This window comes from Coregonus clupeaformis, chromosome 23 (assembly GCF_020615455.1).
Source record: "Coregonus clupeaformis isolate EN_2021a chromosome 23, ASM2061545v1, whole genome shotgun sequence".
Taxonomy (NCBI): domain Eukaryota; kingdom Metazoa; phylum Chordata; class Actinopteri; order Salmoniformes; family Salmonidae; genus Coregonus; species Coregonus clupeaformis.
Window position 1 is genome coordinate 40,928,439 of NC_059214.1, and position 25,434 is coordinate 40,953,872.

Sequence of the window (25,434 nt, forward strand, 5' to 3'; positions counted from 1 at the left end):
AGGATAAATAAAGGGGGCATATAAGCAGACAAAGAAAGCTCAATGATGACATTTCTCTAAAACAGGCTATAGGCTACATGTGCACCACCAAGTCAGAAGAGTAGGCTATGTTCTGAGGGGGCAAGGGACCAAATTATTAGGGTGAGGCACATGGGCTACTAACAGCTTACTACACAACATACACTTAGTATTACTTTCTTAGCTACAGTAGGCTATACATATCTCCCTGGCATATTACATCATTTATGCAGCAGCATACAATACATTTTTGGACTCATTGTTGTTGTGCTGTGCACACTTGAACAGGAAGGTGGCGCGGCAGTCCTTCTTGTAGGCAAATTTTGTCATCAAACTTTGTCATCAAAGTCTGTCATTCTCTGGATTTATGGTGCTTTCAAGATAACTAGGAACTCTGAAAAAACAAGGTCGAATCATGACGTCAGTGATCTTCGGGTCGGCGCTCTAGAAAGAGGCCCGAGTTCCCAACTTGGAATTCCGAGTTGGATGACCGTTCAAAACTTTTTTTCCCAGTCGGAGCTAATTTTTTCCCGAATTCCCAGTTGTCTTGAACTCACTGAGGTCAGGGATTTCCCAGTTCTGAGTTTTAAGTTGTTTTGAACGCAGCAGAAGTCATGCTGGATGGACAGCATGGCCAATGTATTCAACCTTTTCTGGCCCATGGTGTTGCATGTGAATGTTTATCATTTTAAGCTTGGAAAAGAGACCATTTCAGACAGATGTTTTAAATCCTTAAACCCAGACTTGGACCACACACCCTCTCCACCAAATAGCAGGCAGGGAAAGCAAAATAGTGAATGCTTTGCAACGCGTTCAGTTAGCCACTGATTCCTTCCAAACCATTCATTGTTGAATTTGCGATTTCCGACTTGTGTAATGTTAATGTCCAATGGCCGATGAGCACCGAAAGGTTTATCTATAATTTATCTTAATATGACAAGGATTGAAAAGGATTGAAAAGGATTTACCAGTAGATTGTCGACGTGATTCATGATGATGACTGCTTGTCTAGCTTGCTAGCTAAGATTTTGAAAGTATGACATTGACATGATCAGTCCAATCAAAACTATGGTAGATATAACATGACTTGATGTCATTTTTTCTGTGGCCAATGACCTTGAGCCTTCTTGGATGGGCACTTATACTGTAAATCTATGGCAGCACCCAAGGGGGCTTGAACTGCCTAGCTCTCCCTGTAGATTCTGTGGTGATGTAGTGTCCCCATGAGTGACAGAACACTGAGCCAATCACAGCGCAACTAGAGAAGATTACCAATGCCTATACTCTGTATTTTCCGCTGGCTGCCCCTCCACCACAGAAAGCACTGAGCTAGGCTGGAACACCTGCATTTTGGTGTTGCCTTACTCAAGAAAGCAAGAAAGAGACCATGTTTGTATGCAGCTTTATTCACTCAATAAATTTGTTTTTACATTGTTTGCAAACTGATAGGTGAGACGAATCAATGCCAAATAACATACAAAACAGGCATGCTAAACCACCTGCCCTGAATGACAGGTCACCACTGACACACACTGAATTATTTCTTTCTCATGCAACAATTCATGTTGTTGCTCCTATGACCAGAGAAAGTGAAATATTCCTCGATATTAAAAAAGACAAGCTGCAAATAATAACAAAGCAAGTTTATCGAAACATGCGCATTTTATGGCTTATAAAAGTGTTGAACGAAGTGTTGACAGTGCTGAATAACAACTTAAACATGAACTTACTAATAAAAACAGCAGATCTTGCTGTGTTCATTGAGTCTCTCTCTTGTCATGGTTGGAAAAAAATGAAATCTCACATGATCAACTTTGCTGTGCGTTCGAGGCTTATTTTTACAGTCTACTGCGCGAGGAAACTGTGCAGACGCCGTGATCTGAGCTACCCGATTGGCCAGTGGTACTCAATAGGTGCACTTGATTTGCTCTCTGGGCCTGCCGGGTTGGTGGAGTTCTACATTCAGACACATGAAATGGTTCAAAATGGGAAAACTTTGCCTTCCCGGCGCTAGCGCTGCTGAATCCAGTTTTTTTACAGGAATGTTTGGTGATCGACTAGGAATGGTTTGGAGACCGGTTGGTGACCACTGGTCGAGAAGGTCAAACCACACAGTACAATAACAGCCAGTGCTATTCGGGAACATTGGGACGTCCCTACCTTAAACCTAACCCCTACCCTAACCTTAACCCCTAACCTTAACCCTACCTTAAACATTTGAAATATCAACTTCAATGGGGTGGGGCCCTTCCCAAGTATACCGGATAGCACGGACCGAAAAATAACCTGATAGAAACACCGGGTGAACGTTTCGAAACAAAACCAAGCCATGTGACTACTGTTGATCGAGTTCCCTCTACACACTTATATATCTCTATAGGTTATAATCAATGCCTTTTTTAAATAATGCGCTCAAGCCATACTGTCCGCCACATCACCATATCTTACCTCATTCTGAACCACAATAACGCGTTTGATTCAAGTTCCAAAAACTAAACACTACTTTACAACTCTACTTCCCCCATTTACCGTAGTAACAGGCATATGAGCTAATATGAGACTGTTGGTGCTCAATTGCTTATAAAACTATAGGGGCAGCTGCTCAGCTACTAGGTACTATAGAAATATCAAAGTACTTGTAATACCAAATCTATGCCACTAGATGCCCTCCTTGATTGATCAAACCAAGGGAATCATTAGCATCAAGACCAGGGAAGTGTTTGGTCCCTTTCACAGAATATGTAGTTTGGCATTCCTTCACAGACACACTTCTTTGTTATGTAGAATAAGGAATCTTGTCAGTTCTAGAGAAGACCTTCCTCCAGCAACGAGGTCAATACCAGGTGCAACAGATGGATTAGAGTTGAGGATAGGTTAGGATAGGATAGTTGACTGTAAATATCCATGTACAATACACATAATATATATTGAAATGCCTGTGAGTCTAGCCAACAGTGCATTCTGACATTTCAGCTTTAATACATTTATGTCTTGGCCCAATTCAATACAATAGCCTAGGTCCTAGACTTTTCAATATTTATTACTATCACTTGTCTTGCTTTGAACTACTAAAGTTTAATAGTCTCTCGTGAAAGCAATCTTTTTAACTTACAATCAAATATTCAACAAAACCAAGCCCTTACTTGCTGATCTAATTAGCTAGTGATGGTTTATGGATGACATGATGATGATATGTTTGTTGAGAAGATGTTCCCAGCAGGTTCCCACATATATCTGCAGAAATGTACCTGACGCACCAGGCCTTGCTTTATGGGCCTGTCACTATCGATCACTACCGAGTCTTCACACTGCTCTCTCTGTGTGTGTATGTGTAAGTGTGTGTGTGTGTCCGCCCTATGATAATGAATACCTGGCATATCAAGCTGTTCTGGTCATGCCTGATTCATACAGGCAGCTGTGTCTCTAACAGCACTGATCCATATGTTACTGACTGGGTTTCAACCCGGATCACCTGCATGCCACAAGACTGTGTTTGTCACACCCATCACACACAACAGACACAACACATAGTTCCCCCTTAACAGCTATTTTATTTAGATCTCCAGCATTATTTACAGAATTCAAAAAGAAATAAGTGCTAAAAGATTAAAATCACACAATTCTCAAACACATGATAACAAAGACAGATTCATTAAATATAAGAGTGGAGTACTCTGTATACCACTGTATCATCATTACAATTATCATGAACTCTTTTGGAAAGGAAAGTTATTCTCCAAAAGAAGTCTTGTCAAGACAATGATATTCAGAGGAGTTCATTGGCTAAAGCACACACAGATCATATGACCAGGCTAATCAGAAATTGCTTCTCCAAGAGTTAGTCTTTCACTGTGAACTGGAACATTCTTACATTGCGATCAGCGGTGAGCTCCTCCCAGGCTGACTCCTGCCGAGAGTTATACTGCATACAGACGTATACCCAGTATACACTACTGAGCCAAACCAAGCGGTACTGGGCTTGCCCGGTTACACATCTCCCATAGTTGCTGGACCCGTGTTGGAAAGAAAATATGCTGGCCAGCACAGTACTGTTTGGGTGGACCCTGTAGCGTGAAGCAGGCACTGGGTTCTCCAACTCTGGTCCTGGATAGCTGCTGGGTGTGCAGTTGGAGACTACTGACTGAGTCTAGAGCTGTGTCTGAAATGGCTCTCTGTTCCATTTATAGCAGGGCTTCAAAAGTATTGCACTATAGAGGGAATAGGGTTCCATTTCAGACTGGCCTTAGTAGTGAGATAGAATCATAAAAAGGCTTACCAGGTGAACCATTTAATGTAAGGCACTTACAGTGCAGTACAGCATTATATTGTAACACAGACTATTTGAACATTTCAATAGAGCTAAATGTTCTCGTACATTGTTGTATTTTAGACAAGGTCCCCAAGCCCCTCAAATACCCAGCAAACACACAACAGGGGTGATATATTCTGTCCTCGTACCAGCTCTCACACAGCTTCCTCTAACCAGCTTTCACAGTGAACAACACTACTAGCCTGGTGGTCCAGTCTGTTGGTGCTTTAGCCAACTCCTCTCTGAGTTCCTTCATTGTCACACAAAACATGTATGGCTTGACAATGATAGAGGAGTTGGCTACATTCATTATGGTAGAAGGCTAGAAGAGTTGGCTACAGCACATACAGTATGAAACCAGACTAGAAGAGTTGTAGCCAGAGTTGGCAGGTAGCCTAGCGGTTAGGAGCATTTGGCCAGTAACTGAATGGTCGCTGGTTCGAATCCCTGAGCTGACTAGGTGAAAAATCTCTTGCTGCCCTTGAGCAAGGCACATAACCCTAATTGCTCTGGATAAGAGCATCTGCTAAATGATTAAAATGTAAGATTTGGCTACAGAATGAAACCAGGCTAGAAGAGTTGGCTACAGCACATACAGTAAGGGCTTAATTCAATCTGTAGCACTGAAGATCAGCATTATAGCATGGATCTTCAGCGCTATGGATTAAATCAAGCCCTAAATCATTGTAAAGAACTAAACAATGGTAACATTTCAAATAGAGGAGGGGCCATTTTATCCAAAAGAATCTGGGAACTGCAGCTCATGATTATATTATATGCTTCGGTTGTACACATTTTCTTTTTTCCATTAGATCCATATAAATTATGCTGCCTTCTCATAGACAACATAGACATAGGTTTTAAGCTACATCCCAGTAGCCTGGTTGCTGTTCAGCCTATTAAATGCCACTCATTGTATTCATTGTCTTTCGGCAATCTTCAAATATGAACATTCTATCATTATGAGCTTGAGCTTGAGAAGATCACAGGATTTGATCCTGATTCGATAACCCTCACAGTTATCCTCCAATCACAATTTTATTGTAAATCAGGCTGCATATTGAACGTTAGGATCGCCAATAAGCCAGTCTCTTTGGCAAATGACAGGAGTGGCAAGGAGTGGAATGTTAGCTAAAATGACTGGTACCCAGACTAACTTCCCAGTACTAGTATAAAGAGAAATAGGCCTACATTGTTTCGGTGCTGTTAAATGGACAGAAAATATCACCCCTTTTTTAACAGATTACAAATGTGATCTTTAGAAGACACTGAGATACTACTGATTGGTCTCACTCTAATGTGGTGCTGAAGGTTCATAACCCCCAAACCACTATCTCACAGTTTTACAACTATAATCAGTTTAAGCCCTAAAGATTGGGATGGATCTGTGTATGAGTGTGTACGCATGCACACGTGTGCGTGTGTGTGTGTGTGTATGTATGTGTTATGGGAAACTCTTCCGCTGGTCCTGGTTCTTCTCCATTGGAATCTCAGACGATCTAGGAGGATTTAGTCAGCAAGTTGCTGAGAACTGCAACCAGAAAAGGACACGCTGGGTTAACAACGGACAAACACAACACCGGCAGACTAGTGGTTGATTTGTTTGACTTATTAAGATACTACGTACCCTGGGGATCCGACTGGGTCTCAGCCTCCTCCTTACGGGCACTCTCTAGGTCCCCTGACGGAGAGACGGAATTAATTACTATTTCTCTCTATCTCTCTATCTCTTTCTCTCTCTCAATGTAGCTGTGTCGTTAGGTAGTGCATCTTGGAGAGAGAAAAAAACATTTTCCCATCTCAAGAGGTTAAATAAAAAAAAATAAGATAGTAAGTGTCTATTAAGTGCCAATTAAAGTAACAGGGTTGGCCGTAACAGGGTTGACAATTTCATCTAAAATCATCCATAAAACCCTTTTTGTGACAGGGGGAATGGAAGCTTGTTGTGTGCAACAGGGAGGGGCAATTGAATGCAAGCTTCACCAACATTTATAGGGCCCGATTCGATCAGATCCGCTTTAGCCAAAATCTACATAGCTGATGTTTTGACGTGTCAGAGGTGGAACTGCATTAGCGCTGTCAAATCCACAAGCGGCTCCCGCCATTATACCTAAAGTGGACACTGCCATTGGCTGCACGGAGTCGCATTAATAGAAATCCCATGCAGACTTGTTTACAAGTTTGAACACTGGAAGGCTGAAAGAAATCATAATTATTTCGTTTAATGATTTTAAATTTGAGCGTCATTATTTCTATATAGCCTACACTTTCTCGTTCTAAACTTAAAATGCCAGTGGGGCGGGTGTGGCTTCGAGACAATGATCACAAGAGCAGCTGCTCACCAATTTGACAGCTCCAACGCAGTTCCACCGCCAACAATGACAAAACATCAGTTACAGTGAGAGAAAAAAGTATTTGATCCCATGCTGATTTTGTACGTTTGCCCACTGACAAAGACATGATCAGTCTATAATTTTAATGGTAGGTTTATTTGAACAGTGAGAGACAGACTAACAACAAAAAAATCCAGAAAAACGCATGTCAAAAATGTTATAAATTGATTTGCATTTTAATGAGGGAAATAAGTATTTGACCCCTCTGCAAAACATGACCCCTCTGCAAAACCCTTGTTGGCAATCACAGAGGTCAGACATTTCTTGTAGTTGGCCACCAGGTTTGCACACATCTCAGGAGGGATTTTGTCCCACTCCTCTTTGCAGATCTTCTCCAAGTCATTAAGGTTTCGAGGCTGACGTTTGGCAACTCGAACCTTCAGCTCCCTCCACAGATTTTCTATGGGATTAAGGTCTGGAGACTGGCTAGGCCACTCCAGGACCTTAATGTGCTTCTTCTTGAGCCACTCCTTTGTTGCCTTGGCCGTGTGTTTTGGGTCATTGCTGGAATACCCATCCACAACCCATTTTCAATGCCCTGGCTGAGGGAAGGAGGTTCTCACCCAAGATTTGACGGTACATGGCCCCGTCCATCGTCCCTTTGATGCAGTGAAGTTGTCCTGTCCCCTTAGCAGAAAAACACCCCCAAAGCATAATGTTTCCACCTCAATGTTTGACGGTGGGGATGGTGTTCTTTGGGTCATAGGCAGCATTCCTCCTCCTCCAAACACGGCGAGTTGAGTTGATGCCAAAGAGCTCCATTTTGGTCTCATCTGACCACAACACTTTCACCCAGTTCTCCTATGAATCATTCAGATGTTCATTGGCAAACTTCAGACGGGCATGTATATGTGCTTTCTTGAGCAGGGGGACCTTGCGGGCGCTGCAGGATTTCAGTCCTTCACGGCGTAGTGTGTTACCAATAGTTTTCTTGGTGACTATGGTCCCAGCTGCTTTGAGATCATTGACAAGATCCTCCCGTGTAGTTCTGGGCTGATTCCTCACCGTTCTCATGATCATTGCAACTCCACAAGGTGAGATCTTGCATGGAGCCCCAGGCCGAGGGAGATTGACAGTTCTTTTGTGTTTCTTCCATTTGCGAATAATCGCACCAACTGTTGTCACCTTCTCACCAAGCTGCTTGGCGATGGTCTTGTAGCCCATTCCAGCCTTGTGTAGGTCTACAATCTTGTCCCTGACATCCTTGGAGAGCTCTTTGGTCTTTGCCATGGTGGAGAGTTTGGAATCTGATTGATTGATTGCTTCTGTGGACAGGTGTCTTTTATACAGGTAACAAGCTGAGATTAGGAGCACTCCCTTTAAGAGTGTGCTCCTAATCTCAGCTCGTTACCTGTATAAAAAACACCTGGGAGCTAGAAATCTTTCTGATTGAGAGGGGGTCAAATACCTATTTCCCTCATTAAAATGCAAATCAATTCATAAAATTTTTGACATGCGTTTTCTGGATTTTTTTGTTGTTATTCTGTCTCTCACTGTTCAAATAAACCTACCATTAAAATTATAGACTGATCATTTCTTTGTCAGTGGGCAAACGTACAAAATCAGCAGGGGATCAAATACTTTTTTCCCTCACTGTATGTGGGTGTCAGCTACCGCAGGTTAACGCTTGATCTTATTGAATCCAGGTCTATCTATGGGTAACAGGGTTAACGTGTTATGCTCGACCCGCCCAGTTTTCCACCACAAAACACCAGAACATGGCCAAAAAGAGTAGAACCAGTTCACCTGCTTTTACACTATGATTTGACTATTAGATGTAAAAAAATAAAAAATGAATAGTTTCACCATATTAAAATGAGAGTTCAGTTCATGTAACAGGGTAGACCTTAAAATGAGGGACAGAATAATCAGACTATTAAATGAATCACGAATCACATGATATAAATAATAATCTTCGGAAATGACTCTGTCAAAGCAACAGAATTACTAGGGCTTTACAATAATGGTGAAAATATTTGAGAAATGTTGGGATTAAGTGGGTTAAAATCTTTCTAGAAGTCACAGAGGGCTATGTCAAAATGATGCATTTTAGCAAGTCTTTATTCATATAGAAAATCTGATTTATTGAATTTTCCATGTGGTCTATATTAAAGGGCTCTTCATTTAATAAATATTGCTGCACAATTTTACTTAAAATGTCAAAGGGACGCAAAAGGTACTCTTTCCATGGAACGACCCAGCTACAGCAGCAGACTGTACAGTATGTAGTTGATGGTATCTCACCTCCACTGTTCTTGAAACAGAGCTTCTTCTTCTGATAGGCGAAGTATCCGGTGGCAGCTCCAACGATCGCCACGCCAATAGCACTCAGAATGCCCACCACCGAGCCAGAGCTAGCCCCTATAGAGACAACAGTGGTTATAACACTGTTTATAATGCAGCTTGTTGAAAGGTTCTGTTAGGTGGTTATATACAGTATTTTCACAGTAGATATGCAATACTGTATTTCGCAACAAGGATGCAGTGTGATGTTGTTGCATCCATAACCATATGTACACTACCAGTCAAAAGTTTGGACACACCTACTCATTCAAGGGTTTTCCATTATTTTTACTATTTTCTACATTGTAGAATAATAGTGAAGTCATCAAAACTATGAAATAACACATATGGAATCATGTAGTAACCAAAAAAGTGTTAAACAAATCAAATTAATTGTTATATTTGAGATTCTTCAAATAGCCACCCTTTGCCTTGATGACAGCTTTGCACACTCTTGGCATTCTCTCAACCAGCTTCACCTGGAATGCTTTTCCAACAGTCTTGAAGGAGTTCCCACATATGCTGAGCACTTGTTGGCTGCTTTTCCTTCACTCTGCCGTCCGACTCATCCCAAACCATCTCAATTGGGTTGAGGTCGGGGGATTGTGGAGGCCAGGTCATCTGATGCAGCACTCCATCACTCTCCTTCTTGGTAAAATAGCCCTTACACAGCCTTGAGGTGTGTTGGGTCATTGTCCTGTTGAAAAACAAATGATAGTCCCACTAAGCCCAAACCAGACGGGATGGCGTATCGCTGCAGAATGCTTTGGTAGCCATGCTGGTTAAGTGTGCCTTGAATTCTAAATAAATCACAGACAGTGTCACCAACAAAGCACCCCCACACCATTACACCTTCTCCTCCATGCATTACAGTGGGACTGCACATGCGGAGATAATCCGTTCACCCACACCACGTCTCACAAAGACACGTAGTTTGGAACCAAAATCTCAAATTTGGACTCCAGACCAAAGGACACATTTCCACCGGTCTAATGTCCATTGCTCGTGTTTCTTGGCCCAAGCAGGTCTCTTCTTCTTATTTGTGTCCTTTAGTAGTGGTTTCTTTGCAGCAATTCGACCATGAAGGCCTGATTCACACAGTCCCATCTGAAGAGTTGATGTTGAGATGTGTCTGTGACTTTAACTCTGTGAAGCATTTATTTGGGCTGCAATTTCTGAGGCTGGTAACTCTAATGAACTTATCCTCTGCAGCAGAGGTAACTCTGGGTCTTCCATTCCTATGGCGGTCCTCATGAGAGCCAGTTTCATCATAGCGGTTGATGGTTTTTGCGACTGCACTTGAAGAAACTTTCAAAGTTCTTGAAATGTTCCGTATTGACTGACCTTCATGTCTTAATGTAATGATGGACTGTCGTTTCTCTTTTAACTTTTAAGAAGGCACCTGTTAATTGAAATGCATTCCAGATGCCTACCTCATGAAGCTGGTTGAGAGAATGCCAAGAGTGTGCAAAGCTGTCATCAAGGCAAAGGGTGGCTATTTGAAGAATATATAAGAATATAAAATATATTTTGATTTGCTTAACAGTTTTTTGGTTACTACATGATTCCATATGTGTTATTTCATAGTTTTGATGTCTTCACTATTATTCTACAATGTAGAAAATAGTAAAAATAAAGAAAAACCCTAGAATGAGTAGGTGTGTCCAAACTTTTGACTGGTACTGTATATACACTGTAGGGCTCTGCTTGTGTCCAGAGCAGTGGCGTTCCCTGTGAAATGTGGTGAATGTGTGTGATGAGTGTGTGCGAGGTGTGTGTCTGTAACACCAGATACAGCATAGATTATTCTGGAACATACATCCAATAATTACAGTACGTTACCTACCACACAACTGTCAGCAGATATTGCTATTAACTCACTATGTCAACACCTCCAGCTTTTAACTCTGTCACCACGTCAATCTGACTCCTTCCACATAAAACAATGCGACATGACAGAATACCATCACAACCGAGTCACTACATACAATAAATAACAACCATAGTTCACTTCACTTGCTAAGTATCACTTCACTTTTCTGCCTTTCCACCACTGTCAGTGTCCCCAATACATTAGTGCAATAAACAAGGGATACTTTGAGAGTAGGCTACAGTGTGAGGGAGTTTATTTTCTTTTGAATCTCCCAATGCACATGCAAAGCAACCTCTAGATGACTAAGTGAATACCGCTGATATTAGGTTTTTATAGTGTTATGATGTCATGTCATAGTATCGTGGGGACCAGGTTAGAGTTACGAGATAATTGGTTAGGGGCCACGGAGTCTACATTCCGTTATGTCAAAGGAGATTACTGATGTTTATGATATCATGATGGATGGACAGGATATACTGACATGGGGTAAAGAATAATAACATCAAAGAATGTGAGTGCTCATTGACGATGGCCAGAGGTGGTTGAAGAAATGTGTAACCAAGAGTATAAAAGATGTGAGATTTGTGTATGTGGGCAGTTCAACTGACAATGGGGCAAGGCTATGTCCGTTTGTTAGATGAACCCACGGGCTCGTGATCAAATAAATACTTGGTAAAATCTCCACAGAATGTATAAGTGAATTCTTGCCTCTTGAACTTCTCAATACCAGAAACTCATCATAACAGATTGGCGTCTAAACGAACAGGATGCAGTTCACAGCCAAACTAACAGGGAAGGAGACTTTCACTTTTTTTATTATGTCAAATTCTGCTTATCTGTGGTAAGGCTTAGCTGTAACGGACGTTTGAAATTCAATATTTTTAAAGGGGGACGATGAGTGGTATTGAGTTATTTAGTGGGATGTAAGGAGAATTATCAAATTAGACAATAACATGGTGCTATGATTCAAAAACAGGGTGTGTTAACAGTAATTAGTATAAAGACAAAAGAGAATACAGGAGTGGGTGTAGAACTTAGAGAGATGTGTTGTATCATCATGGAATAATTCATGAAATAAGTATTCTGATGTGTTGTATCATCATGGAATAATTCATGAAATAAGTATTCTGATGTGTTATATCATCATGGAATAATTCATGAAATAGAGAGATGTGTTGTATCATTATGAAAAGGATCGCAGATGTGTTGTATCATCATGAAATAGGATCTATAATGTGTTGTATCATTATGAAAAATATATTCTAATGTTCTTTGATGTGTTGTATCATCATTAGATTTGAATACCTTGGTAAAGAGAGAGAATTAAAGAAATAGGATACGGACCTTTTAGATGTGGTAAAAACATAATTAAATAAGGAGAATTAGACGTGAATTACTCAAAACGACCAGGAGATGGAGCCAATGCAATGTAACATATTGAATCATAGCACCAAAATGACATAAAATGACAAATAGAAACTAAATTTTAATACAGATCAGGGTGGAGATTTTAATGTAAGTATTTAATTACTAATAATTGCATGAACTAATAATAGTAATGAGTGGCCAGCTTAGTAGACCGATATCTGGAAAAACAGTCACCATTAAGAGTAAAGCAGAGCTTCATTTAACTCGAAGAGAGAGACAGGAAGTGACGGAATTATTACAGGCAAATCCGCAGTTAGAATAAGTATTTTGTAAAGGTAATGTAAAGTTAAGTAATTGAATAGGACAACATGGGCTATTTTATAAACAAAGAGCAGAAGGTAATTTTAATCTGAGGGGTGCATAATAAGTTCTAAAAATTGGTATAATAATTTGATATAAGTTTAGATAAGAAGTTACGATATATAACATAATTAATTCATAGAATATCAAGGAGTGGTATGGAGATTGTGAGGTTATTTTAGAGAGTAGTAGAAAGGTCTGTATTTTATGGACAGGCAGGGCAGTGTCCGGGAAATTACAGTCAATTTCTTTGGTCTGCTGGTAAAATGTTTTAAGAAGTGATTTGTGTCGATTAAGAATTGGTTAAAAACACCACGAAGGGATTCTTTGATGTGAGTACCTAGACATTTCTATATGGAGTTTTGACGATGTGGAAATAGTAATGAGAAAATCATAATTAGAGTGCCATGTCTGTATTGAACTTTCTCACCCAAAACGTAGACGTACGTCATGGGTGGGGAAGTAATTAATATGGGTTTTCTAAGTTTGTACCGTAGTTGGATAATGTGATCGAGATAAGATTTAAGGAATAAACTGACCGTGAGTAATGTGGTTAAAGACTTAAGTTATAATATTGTACAGAGCCAATTTAGGGTTTCCATCAAAATAAAACTCATTATGGAGCGAATATGATGTAATAAAGGAATTTATGTTGAATTGGATTGTTTAATAAGACTGGTATTAAAATAATTATTTATATTTAGGTGAATGAAAATATGTTATTAGGTAGTAGTGGTTTGTGGAGACAATTTACTAAAGAAATGATTTCGTAAGAGGGGTGATAGGAAGTAGTGATAGTTGGGTTGTATTGACATATGTAGGACGCATTGTGATGATATGAAGAACGTGTCTAGATAGTTGAATATGGAACGTTATTTGATCATTGGTAATTATTATTATTACATTATACAGTTTGTGTAAACAACATTGAGTTATGCAGACAGTTCATTAATTCAAAAAAAACGCTAATCTGTTTATGGTATGTTGAACAATGGGATATAGTTTTTACTATTAGGATGATGGATTAAACACTTTTTTTTGTAAGTTATGAAGTTATTAAACAATAGGTTTATATTTTATAACATCAATGCAACAGGTTGCGAGGATTAAATTAATAGAAAGGGGTTATAGGTTTATATTAGAAGGTGTAGTGTACTTAATGAAACGTGTTATTATCTAGTGCAGGGGTGTCAAACGTCCGGCCCACGGGCCGGATCAGGCCCGCAAACGGGTTTAATCCGGCCCGTGAGATGATTAAAAATATATATATATATATATATATATATATTATAATAATTTTGTAAAGTATAAAAATGCGCTGCAATTTTTCAATAAAATAAACTGCTGTTCCAATTGCATCCACTGGATGGCGCAATAGCAATTGTGTTAAGCAAGCAAACTGTTTATACCGGGGCAGAGCAAGTAGGTCAAGCACGTGCAGCCAATGAGCTACTTTGTTTTGCCCGCGATATTTATTACGGCTTCTACTTTTAACATTATGTGCTTTGGCACCCTCATTGCCCCAATATGTCTCTGTCAAAAAAGAGAAAAGTGGACGCAGAGTGCAGAGTGTTCCAAGAAAAATGGTCATCCTATTTATTCACGGAATTGAATGGGAAAGCTGTATGTTTGGTGTGTTCAGAGCATGTTGCAGTGCTGAAAGAATATAACCTTTGTCGCCACTATGTGAGTCTTCATGCCGACAAATATGACAACTTTCAAGGACAGCGGAGATGAGAGAAGGTGAATGAACTGTTGGCGGGTCTGAAGAAACAGCAGTCTGTGTTTACTCACAGCCGAGACATCAGTGACGCTGCAGTGAAAGCTAGCTACCTCATTGCTAATGAAATCGCAGTGGCTTCAAAACCATTTAGTGAGGGTGAATTTGTAAAAACATGCATGATGAAGGCAGCGGAGATTGTGTGCCCTGAAAAGCGGCAGGCTTTTGCAAATATCAGCCTGACAAGAAACACAGTTGCAGACAGGATTTCCGATCTTTCAGTGGATTTGGACAGCCAGTTGAAGCAAAAAGTAAAGTCATTTATTGCGTTTTCGGTTGCAATTGATGAAAGCACGGACATTACAGATGTTGCACAACTGGCCATTTTCATCCGCGGAGTTGATGACACATTGACCGTCACCGAGGAGTTCGTGGAGTTGGTGCCGATGACAGATACAACGACAGCAGCTGATATTTTTACCGCACTCGTCGGCGCGCTGGACAGGGTCGGAGTGGACTGGTCCCGCGCTGTCAGCCTGGCTACAGATGGTGCGCCCTCAATGATCGGGAAAAAAAAGCAGGCGTTGTGACAAAGTTCAGAGAGAAAGTGCAATCTGCAAATGGAGGACGTGATTTTTTGACTTTTCACTGTATTTTGCACCAGGAGGCTTTGTGTTGCAAGTCATTAAAGATGGATAACGTCATGAAGGTGGTCATCCAAACTGTTAATTTCATCCGATCCAGAAGCCTGAATCACCATCAGTTTGACAGCCTTCTCAGAGAGAAAGACCACATCTATGGCCTGCCATACCACACTGAGGTAAGATGGTTAAGCCGAGGTGCTGTGCTGAGGCGTTTCTTTGATTTACGAGAAGAAATTGAACAGTTCATGGAAGAAAAGGGCAAACCAGTGTTAGAATTTCATTCCGCAGAATGGATGCAGGACCTTGCATTTATGGTGGATGTTACAGAGCACCTGAATAACTTGAACAAACAGCTGCAAGGGCGCAACAAAGTTGTCACGCAGTATTATGACAGCATACGTTCTTTCAAGTTGAAGCTGTCATTGTGGGAGACGCAACTTGCCGGTGGTGATGCAGCTCACTTCCCCTGTCTGAAAAATGTGTGCGCGACCCAACATGTGGCAGACATGAAGCGGTTCAAAGATAAAATAACGGGACTGTTACGGGAGTTTGATGCTTTATGTTTATATGTTTTTATGTTGATGTGCTATTGTTTTTTATTGTTTTTATTTTATTTGTATATTTAACCTATTCTTGACTCTGTGGTTCTTGCACTTGTTTGGGGAACAGGATTTCATTATTTTATCTACATTTCTGCCTGAGAAATGACACCCTGATATAGTTCTGTGATCTGTGAAACAGTTCTGTTAATCACTGAGGCATTGTGTGTTTGTGTGTTCTTTGTCCTCAGAACTTTCAAATAAACTTGACGTGTTTTATGATTAATAGTGATGTTGTGCTTGTACTATTTTGGACACACTGTCCTCAGGCTCCAGCTTTATGTTGTATGTTGATCGTATTAAAACAAAGAAAACAATCTGAAGTTGTTGTTTTTAAGTTATATATACCATGATTTTTCCGGTCCGGCCCACTTGGGAATAGATTTTCCTCCATGTGGCCCCTGAGCTAAAATGAGTTTGACACCCCTGATCTAGTGTCTTCTAAGTGGAGTTTTTTTTCTCCAGGATTGATGAAAGTCTCCTATAGTATTATGTTAAGGGTAAAGTAGGAGACAACGTATCAAACAATTTTTTTAATAGATGCCTGGGATAAAATATAATGTCTTACTTAAGCGGAGTACGTGATTGTATTGGCTAATGAATGTATAATTTGTAACAAAATGTATAATTTCTCTTCCAGGAGAAAGGGGATTTCCTTATCTCATTGGAATGTTGCCCAGGGCTAGGGGGAGCAGTTTAGTGAAGTTAGGCAGTATTAGGTCATAAAAGGGAGCTACCAAATTAAGTAAGGCCTGGCTCTTTTTATTTGTTGTTTTCAATTGGGTTTTTCAAATAAAACACAACACACCTAGTATGATGTTTATAAAGGGTTGTTATTTTGATTTCAGGCGGTTTTCAACAGGTCAAAGGTGATAAGTCTTAAAGGAGCACACAGTGAATTTTATGGAATTTTTTGACTGAGTTTTGGGTATACATGATTTCTTATGAGAAGAAATGTAATGAGGACTTAATGTACACTTGGGGTACACAATATTTATGAAATGTTTTGAATGTTGGTAATGTTTAGTATACTATTTGATGGAACAATTAGTTTAATGATTTCAATGACCTCTGCACTCTGTTCTGACTTTCTAGTGTGATTTGATCATCCACACTGGAAATCCTAGAAACAAGGGCTGAGGATTTTAAGATAGTTCATTTTAGCGAGTTGAGGGTAATTTATAATACTCTGAAAATTGTGAAGAAGTTTGTAATTTGGTAATAATATATGTTATTCGAACCATAAAATATCAAAAGAGAGAGAGAGCTTTCCCTGAATGAGGGATACCTGTTGCTAGTTAATTGTACTAATCTTGGATTACTTTACGGGATAGAAGTGAGTTGAGGTATTATAAAATGTTGTCATTTTAATTTAGGCAATGTTGTTTTGTTTTTGAAAGCATGAATCACGTTGTGACTCATGTGTTCAGAAAAGGGGGTAGTAATGATGATAAGAGGATGTATTGGTATATTTGCATACTGTATTAAGAATATGAGCAGTAGTAAGTAATGTGTTATGGGTTAGATTAAATGTTTTAGGGGAAAATGTATTTGTGGTATAAGGCAGAATTTAGAGGAGGCCTTTCTATGACATGAGTGGACTACAACAAGCTGCAAGATGTGCACTTCCTAATCTAAAAGGCTTATCAGGACTGATAAGAAGACAGGATGAAGTAGCATGCTGTGTCTCACCTAAACAATGTTCTGAAGATTTTTTTTCAAAAGGTGAAGGCTTCTCTGCCAGACCTATCAGGAGAATCTGGACATTTTCTGCGACTTGGAGAATATGTGGTGGTAAAGGATTAAAGAAGTCAGAGATGGACAAAACCCAAGTGGAAAGGTTAGTAATAGGTGTTGATGGCTACCTTGATGGAGGGGCAAGTAGCAGAGACAAATTCCTATATCTATATGTACCACTGTCTAACGCAGAGGAGGAAGATGGCACCGCTTCGGTGGGGAATTGTTTTGTTTTGTCTGTGTGTTTTTGCAGCAGGGACTATTGGTAAGCTGATAGAAGGACACACTCCACAGAGAGATGGTGATAAATGGAGAAGGACTCTGCATGATCATAGAACTAGTGAAGGAAGAAGGTTCATGCATCATCACACAGTCTATACCAACGGAGGTATGGATAGAGGGGAGATTGACCAGGTATCATGCCAACAACTGCAACAGATTGTTACGAGGAAACCGACGATTTAGAGATGAGGGAGATGAGGATGCTGTTGATGACAATGATCAGGTGATGGAAGACGATGTCAGAGGAATGGTACTGATGAGCTGTGGGTTATGGCTGATTACCTCAGTGGAGGCACAGAGCTATAGACCTCCAAGAATTTCAAGATCTTCCAGATTTTCAGGAATCAACTGACTGTCATTCCATTCGGATATATGTATTTAAAGAGTTTATCTAATAGAAATTGGGAAGTATATTAGAAATTGGTATTAAGAATAATTGTTAAAACATAATAATTTGTCATATGGTCAATGATTGTATGGATTTATTGGATTAGAAATGTAATCAATTAAAATGTTATGTTTGTCTTCTAGTGAGATAAATACAGATGGCATCTTGATGCATAGTAGGGATAATTTGGCCTAGCATGGTGTATAATTATAATAATAAGGTGTGAAGCTAAATAAATAAAAGTAACAAACTATGAACCGGCTGAAGATGAATATCAGAGGCGTTGAAGACGTTTTTGTAAAATACCACTTCTACATGCAACTGGTCTACAACAACCAATCAAAGATATCAAAGGATTTTCTCATGTTATTATCTCGAAGGAGTGGGAAAGGAGTCCACCATTAAGTGAGAATGGAGAGATATATGTTCAAATGCAACATTTTTTTATGTTGTGGGAATAATGGTTGGCAAATGGACAAGACAATGAGGTTTCGAATGAGACATTGTAGTGGTGACATTGTTATGGGCAAGTCATTTTGGAAATATGAAGCTGTCTGAAGAACATAATGAAGGGACGCCAGAAGATTTAAGTGCCGGGAGAAAGAGGGGTTGCTTAGCTGTGTTGATAATAAAATTGGATTTATCAAAATTTGCTAATTTGGGTATTAGGTATATACACTGCTAAATTAATAGTATTAAGAATGCATTGAGATAATGATCTGTATTTATTATCAGGATGAGGAAAGTCATAATTGAATTATGGATGTTTATACTGTATGTTAATATAAGTGTACATTCTGACAGTTGTAATAGGTAATAAAGTTGAGGGTTTTAATTTTCATTGATAAGGATAAAGTGAATCAATAACAATTTGGTTGAGTTAAGTAATTTTGTTGGTTATAAAAAAAATATGTTTATTTATCCTATTTATTTATTTATTAGATTTATTTTCATGTTATGTTTGATGTGAAGGGGCAGCAACAAAAACTGCACTGTCGTGTACTTTCAGATAGGTTTAATGTGTTGTGTGTATAGATCTACATGGCTTGTGACTGTGTATGGATGAACATAGCTTCATCATTAAGTGGGAAAATTGCCTCTCTGTTCTATTGGACTTTTAATACTAGGGTTCATATAGAGCCTGGAGCTGTATCAGTCATCACCATGTAATACACACACAGAGAGAGAGAGAGCGAGAGAGAGAGAGAGAGAGAGAGAGAGAGAGAGAGAGAGAGAGAGAGAGAGAGAGAGAGAGAGAGAGAGAGAGAGAGAGAGAGAGAGAGAGAGAGAGAGAGAGAGAGAGAGAGAGAGAGAGAGAGAGAGAGAGAGAGAGAGAGAGAGAGAGAGAGAGAGAGAGAGAGAGGACATCAAAACTATGAAACATAGGGACAAAACACCAACAGAAAAACTCCATCTGGAATTTTGCTAAAACATCCTAAATGTACAAAGAAATTCCGCAAACCACGCATGCAGGGCAGAACTTCGAATGAGTCCTCTTTTACTGCCCTTTGGAAATAGGGTATGCAAATTCTGGGAGCATTTAACCCAATCAAATTAAGGGTAATGCAAGTACAGAGCATTTATGGTCAACAGTCTCTGCCCAAAGAGTGGCCCCTTAAAAAACTGGCCCAAATACAGAAGATTGACATTAACACATATATTTGTATTTATTATGGATCCCCATAATCTGGCCCCAAGGGCAAAACTTAGACAGCTGGAGGTGAATAATAAGAATGCATACATCGACTATTGGCAGAGTGAGGTTGCAGGTCAGAGAAAGACTTCACTTAAGCTGAATACTTAATCTGTGTAAAAGACCCCAAACAAAGAAAAACAATTGAAACAGGACGCCATCAAAAAACATGGCTGGCCAGAGAGGACAGACTACAGTATTTCATAACTGTGGGTCAGGAGAGATAGAAAGTGAATAACACTTTCTAATCATCTGCCCCAAATATAAATTACCTAGAGAGTTCTTTTTCCCAAAATTCATAATGACAATGTCCAAAAAAATTGACAGAACAATCAAACAAAGGTAAATTGTATCTTTGTCCCCCCCAGTTTTATCATTGGAATGTGATGCAAAACGAGGCAACGGTATGCTTTAGGACTATGCGGACGCCTCTGAGCGGTCGGGTAGGCTGTTTGGAGTGTTTATCCGATTGCATTTGCCTCATGCAGTGCTACACATCTCTTTTGCATAGAGTTGATCAGGCTGTTGATTGTGGCCTCTGGAATGTTGTCCCTCTCCTCTTCAATGGCTGTGCGAAGTTGTTGGATATTGGTGGGAACTGGAACACACTGTCGTGCACGTCGATCCAGAGCATCCCAAACATGCTCAGTGGGTGACATGGAGGCCATGGAGAAACTGGGACATTTTCAGCTTCCAGGAATTTTGTACAGATCCTTGCGACATGGGGCCATGCATTATCATGCTGAAACATGAGGTGATGGCGGCGGATGAATAGCACGATAATGGGCCTCAGGATCTCGTTACGGTATCTCTGTGCATTCAAATTTCCAGCGATAAAATGTGATTTTGTTTGTTGTCCGTAGCTTATGCCTGCTCATACCTCCACCATGGGGCACTCTGTTCACAACGTTGACATCAGGAAACCTATCCCCCACACAACGCCATACACATGGTCTGCGGTTGTGAGGCCGGTTGGACTTACTGCTAAATTCTCTAAAACGACGTTGGAGGCGGCTTATGGTAAAAATTAACATTCAATTCTGGTGGACATTCCTGCAGTCAGCATGCCAATTGCACGCTCCCTCAGAACTGGAGACATCTGTAGCATTGTGTTGTGTTACAAAATGGCATATTTTTTAGTAGCCTTTTATTGTCCCCAGCACAAGGGGCACCTGTGTAATGATCGTGCTGTTGAATCAGCTTCTTGATATGCCACACCTGTCCGGTGGATGGATTATCTTGGCAAAGGAGAAATGCTCACTAACAGGGATGCAAACAATTTTGTGCACACATTTTTTGAGAAATAAGCTTTTTGTGCGTATGGAACATTTCTGGGATGTTTTATTTCAGCTCATGAAACAACACTTTACATGTTGCATTTATATTTTTGTTCAGTATATATATATATTTTTTTTATATTAAATCTACTATTTTGTTTTTTTAACCTAACCTATAGCCTGACCCATTAACTTATGTATTACTGCCCCCAAGTTGCAAGAAGTGACATCCCCCCAAAAACTATACAACACAAAAAAACAAAATAAAAACGAGCAAATCAGATCTGAAAACTAACTCAAAAAAACGAATAGAAATAAAAACACAAAACTATAATAACCTTGGCAAACACACATGTGCACACACACACACACACATACGGGCACACACACACCTACACACATGCACGCAGACACACACATGCACACACACACACACACAATGGAAATGGAATGTGAGGGAGAGAACCCTCTGAGACAAGAAGGGACAGGTAAGACACTTAGCCCCTATCACTGAGCCCCGCATATCACAGTATGGTAACTAGAAACTATTCCACAGTATGGAAACTAGAAACTATTCCACAGTATGGAAACTAGAAACTATTCCACAGTATGGAAACTAGAAACTATTCCACAGTATGGAAACTAGAAACTATTCCACAGTATGGAAACTAGAAACTATTCCACAGTATGGAAACTAGAAACTATTCCACAGTATGGAAACATCCAGAACACACACAGTGGAGAGAGAGACAGAGAGGGAGGGAGCAGGACTCACCTTGAGTTTCAGCTGTGCCTGTTCAGAAAAGAAAACAGACACAAATAAAACACATGCGCACACCCACGATTATTCACATAATATATTATTAGGGGAAGCAAGGCCTTTACCTTCTGCTTCTGATGCATGGGCTGGAAAAAGAGAAGGGGGGGAGGGCGTTATTCAAACCTAGTCAGTAATGTAGTTGATGCCCTGATGGTATTACTGCTATAGAGTTTCTGCTCTAACCGGTCCGAGAGGACAAATCTACATGCAAACCCTCACACACACATCCTGTACTTAAACCAAATGTGTATTTGCATATGGATCATAGTGAATGTGAGTCATTAATGACTGGAGTTCTCTGTAAGCTGTAGTACCTGAAGGCTCCAAGGCCTCTCTGTCTCTGGTTCCCATACATGTTGGAGCATGATAAACCTCCTGCATGTGACTCATTAGTGTATTTTAGTCATTTTATTGGTCATAGAAGACAATGAGCCCTGAGCATTTAATATATTTTAAAAGCTGTTTTCTGACTCATCCATAGAGACTCCATATCTAACATCTAGTGATTTAGGAATGTTCACATTGAGTATATCAAGTGTCAGTTTCAGTTAACAACCATTTGTCTGGTTCTATACTGTGCTGGAGCCAACTCTTCTAGCCTAGTTCCATACTGCGTGTGTTGTAGGCACCAGCAGCAGCAGTATAAGATACTAACCAACTGAGCCCCCTCTGCGGCTCTTCCCACCCGCGGGTGTGTCTTCGTCACTCTCAACTACAGCGTCCTCCAGATCCAAATCTCCCCCTGTTTCAGTTTATTAAAACAATTAGTTTTCATTTATCAACGATGTGGTGTCAACTCTAGTGTGGCGTGTAAAGCCAAACAAGCCCTTCCCCCTGAAACACATACACATACACACACAAAAACACACACGTGTTTAGCCACACAGGCCGTTGAGACTCTCACCTGTATTCTCCTCCGTGGGCTCGCTCTCTGCTGGTGTTTCAGGCTCCGCCTCTGTAAAAGGAAGGAGGGAGGAGAGGTGCGACAGGTGTTGTCAGGGAGGAGGGAGGGCAGGTGAGACAGGAAGAATAGAGCCTCTGTTGAGCCTCAGCCATTTTACAACATCCATAACTGGAGAGACCATGTGGAATGCCCCTTGAGAATTACAACATAGAGGACTACCCCTTTAAATGACAGGATGTCAATATAGAGAGGACTGTGCCTTTAATGGCCAGGATGACAGGCCAAACACATAGAAGACTAAAGGACTACAGACCTATAGTAGCACTGCACACTGTATAGACTAGTGGTATCTGTGAGTCCAGGGTTGTAGGCCTAGCTGTAAGAGCAGTAGTGGCAGGTGAGCTGGACTGAATGAATAAATACCAGCACACTAAAGTCTGACATCAGAGCTTCTCAAACACAGTAAACTGTGTCTCTACACTGTGTCTATACTTCTATAGTAAACTATCTTTACTGGTTCATCAGAAAACTGCTGTCTTTTAAATGTAGGGGGGAAAGCAGAAATGTTTGGTACTGACAGTCCGATTTACCAAAGTAAATAAACCATTCTTACCTGGTTCAACAGCTTCAGATAGATCTAGTTCACCTGCAAAGAAAACAGACACATAGAAACAGACATAAACACAGAGAAATATGAGCAGCACCTGCAGGCTGATTTATGACTGTCTGAGAGGCCAGAGTTGTTTGTTCAGTTGGAGCAAATGGGGGAAAACTCTTTAAAAAGGAGCAGGTACTACCTGAACTTGTCAAAGAAAGCTATATTTTACTTTTTCCATTTTGTGTTTTTTTGGGCCAAATGAACACCACCCAGATGTCAATGTCTAACTGTAAATACAGTGAGGGAAAAAGATATTTGATCTTCTGGTGTTTTGTGGTGGAAAACTGGGCGGGTCGAGCATAACACGTTAACCCTGTTACCCATAGATAGACCTGGATTCAATAAGATCAAGCGTTAACCTGCGGTAGCTGACACCCACATACAGTGAGGGAAAAAAGTATTTGATCCCCTGCTGATTTTGTACGTTTGCCCACAGACAAAGAAATGATCAGTCTATAATTTTAATGGTAGGTTTATTTGAACAGTGAGAGACAGAATAACAACAACAAAATCCAGAAAACGCATGTCAAATATTGTATGAATTGATTTGCATTTTAATGGGGGAAATAGGTATTTGACCCCCTCTCAATCAGAAAGATTTCTAGCTCCCAGGTGTTTTTTATACAGGTAACGAGCTGAGATTAGGAGCACACTCTTAAAGGGAGTGCTCCTAATCTCAGCTTGTTACCTGTATAAAAGACACCTGTCCACAGAAGCAATCAATCAGATTCCAAACTCTCCACCATGGCCAAGACCAAAGAGCTCTCCAAGGATGTCAGGGACAAGATTGTAGACCTACACAAGGCTGGAATGGGCTACAAGACCATCGCCAAGCAGCTTGGTGAGAAGGTGACAACAGTTGGTGCGATTATTCGCAAATGGAAGAAACACAAAATAACTGTCAATCTCCCTCGGCCTGGGGCTCCATGCAAGATCTCACCTCGTGGAGTTGCAATGATCATGAGAACGGTGAGGAATCAGCCCAGAACTACACGGGAGGATCTTGTCAATAATCTCAAGGCAGGTGGGACCATAGTCACCAAGAAAACTATTGGTAACACACTACGCCGTGAAGGACTGAAATCCTGCAGCGCCCGCAAGGTCCCCCTGCTCAAGAAAGCACATATGCATCCCCGTCTGAAGTTTGCCAATGAACATCTGAATGATTCAGAGGAGAACTGGGTGAAAGTGTTGTGGTCAGATGAGACCAAAATCGAGCTCTTTGGCATCAACTCAACTCGCCGTGTTTGGAGGAGGAGGAATGCTGCCTATGACTCCAAGAACACCATCCCCACCGTCAAACATGGAGGAGGAAACATTATGCTTTGGGGGTGTTTTTCTGCTAAGGGGACAGGACAACTTCATCGCATCAAAGGGACGATGGACGGGGCCATGTACCGTCAAATCTTGGGTGAGAACCTCCTTCCCTCAGCCAGGGCATTGAAAATGGGTCGTGGATGGGTATTCCAGCATGACAATGACCCAAAACACACGGCCAAGGCAACAAAGGAGTGGCTCAAGAAGAAGCACATTAAGGTCCTGGAGTGGCCTAGCCAGTCTCCAGACCTTAATCCCATAGAAAATCTGTGGAGGGAGCTGAAGGTTCGAGTTGCCAAACGTCAGCCTCGAAACCTTAATGACTTGGAGAAGATCTGCAAAGAGGAGTGGGACAAAATCCCTCCTGAGATGTGTGCAAACCTGGTGGCCAACTACAATAAATATCTGACCTCTGTGATTGCCAACAAGGGTTTTGCCACCAAGTACTAAGTCATGTTTGCAGAGGGGTCAAATTATTTCCCTCATTAAAATGCAAATCAATTGATAACATTTTTGACATGCGTTTTTCTGGATTTTTTTGTTGTTATTCTGTCTCTCACTGTTCAAATAAACCTACCATAAAAATTATAGACTGATAATTTCTTTGTCAGTGGGCAAACGTACAAAATCAGCAGGGGACCAAATACTTTTTTCCCCTCACTGTATGTGCAGGTGAGGGTTAAGAGATGAGGGGTGTACGGGTAGGAGGGGTGCGAATGTGTTGATGTTGTGTTTTATCTACATTTTCTCTTCCAACAGTTCCACTCACTACTACACCGCCCCTATAGATT

General features: G+C 40.5%; 1 protein-coding gene across 1 annotated transcript in view; it reads right to left on the bottom strand.

Moving 5' to 3' along the window:
- Window positions 1-3,549: 3,549 nt before the first annotated feature.
- The window catches only part of LOC121536941 (cytochrome c1), a 28,826-nt gene continuing 6,941 nt past the window's right edge, over window positions 3,550-25,434 (bottom strand). The window contains exons 3-10 of the mRNA XM_041844606.2: window positions 23,282-23,314; window positions 22,669-22,719; window positions 22,420-22,506; window positions 21,830-21,850; window positions 21,720-21,737; window positions 8,965-9,081; window positions 5,955-6,008; window positions 3,550-5,858 (exon numbers count right to left, since the gene is read on the bottom strand). Of these exons, the coding sequence (XP_041700540.1) occupies window positions 5,827-5,858; window positions 5,955-6,008; window positions 8,965-9,081; window positions 21,720-21,737; window positions 21,830-21,850; window positions 22,420-22,506; window positions 22,669-22,719; window positions 23,282-23,314 (413 nt within the window). The 3' untranslated portion in view covers window positions 3,550-5,826. The remainder of the gene's footprint in view (window positions 5,859-5,954; window positions 6,009-8,964; window positions 9,082-21,719; window positions 21,738-21,829; window positions 21,851-22,419; window positions 22,507-22,668; window positions 22,720-23,281; window positions 23,315-25,434) is intronic.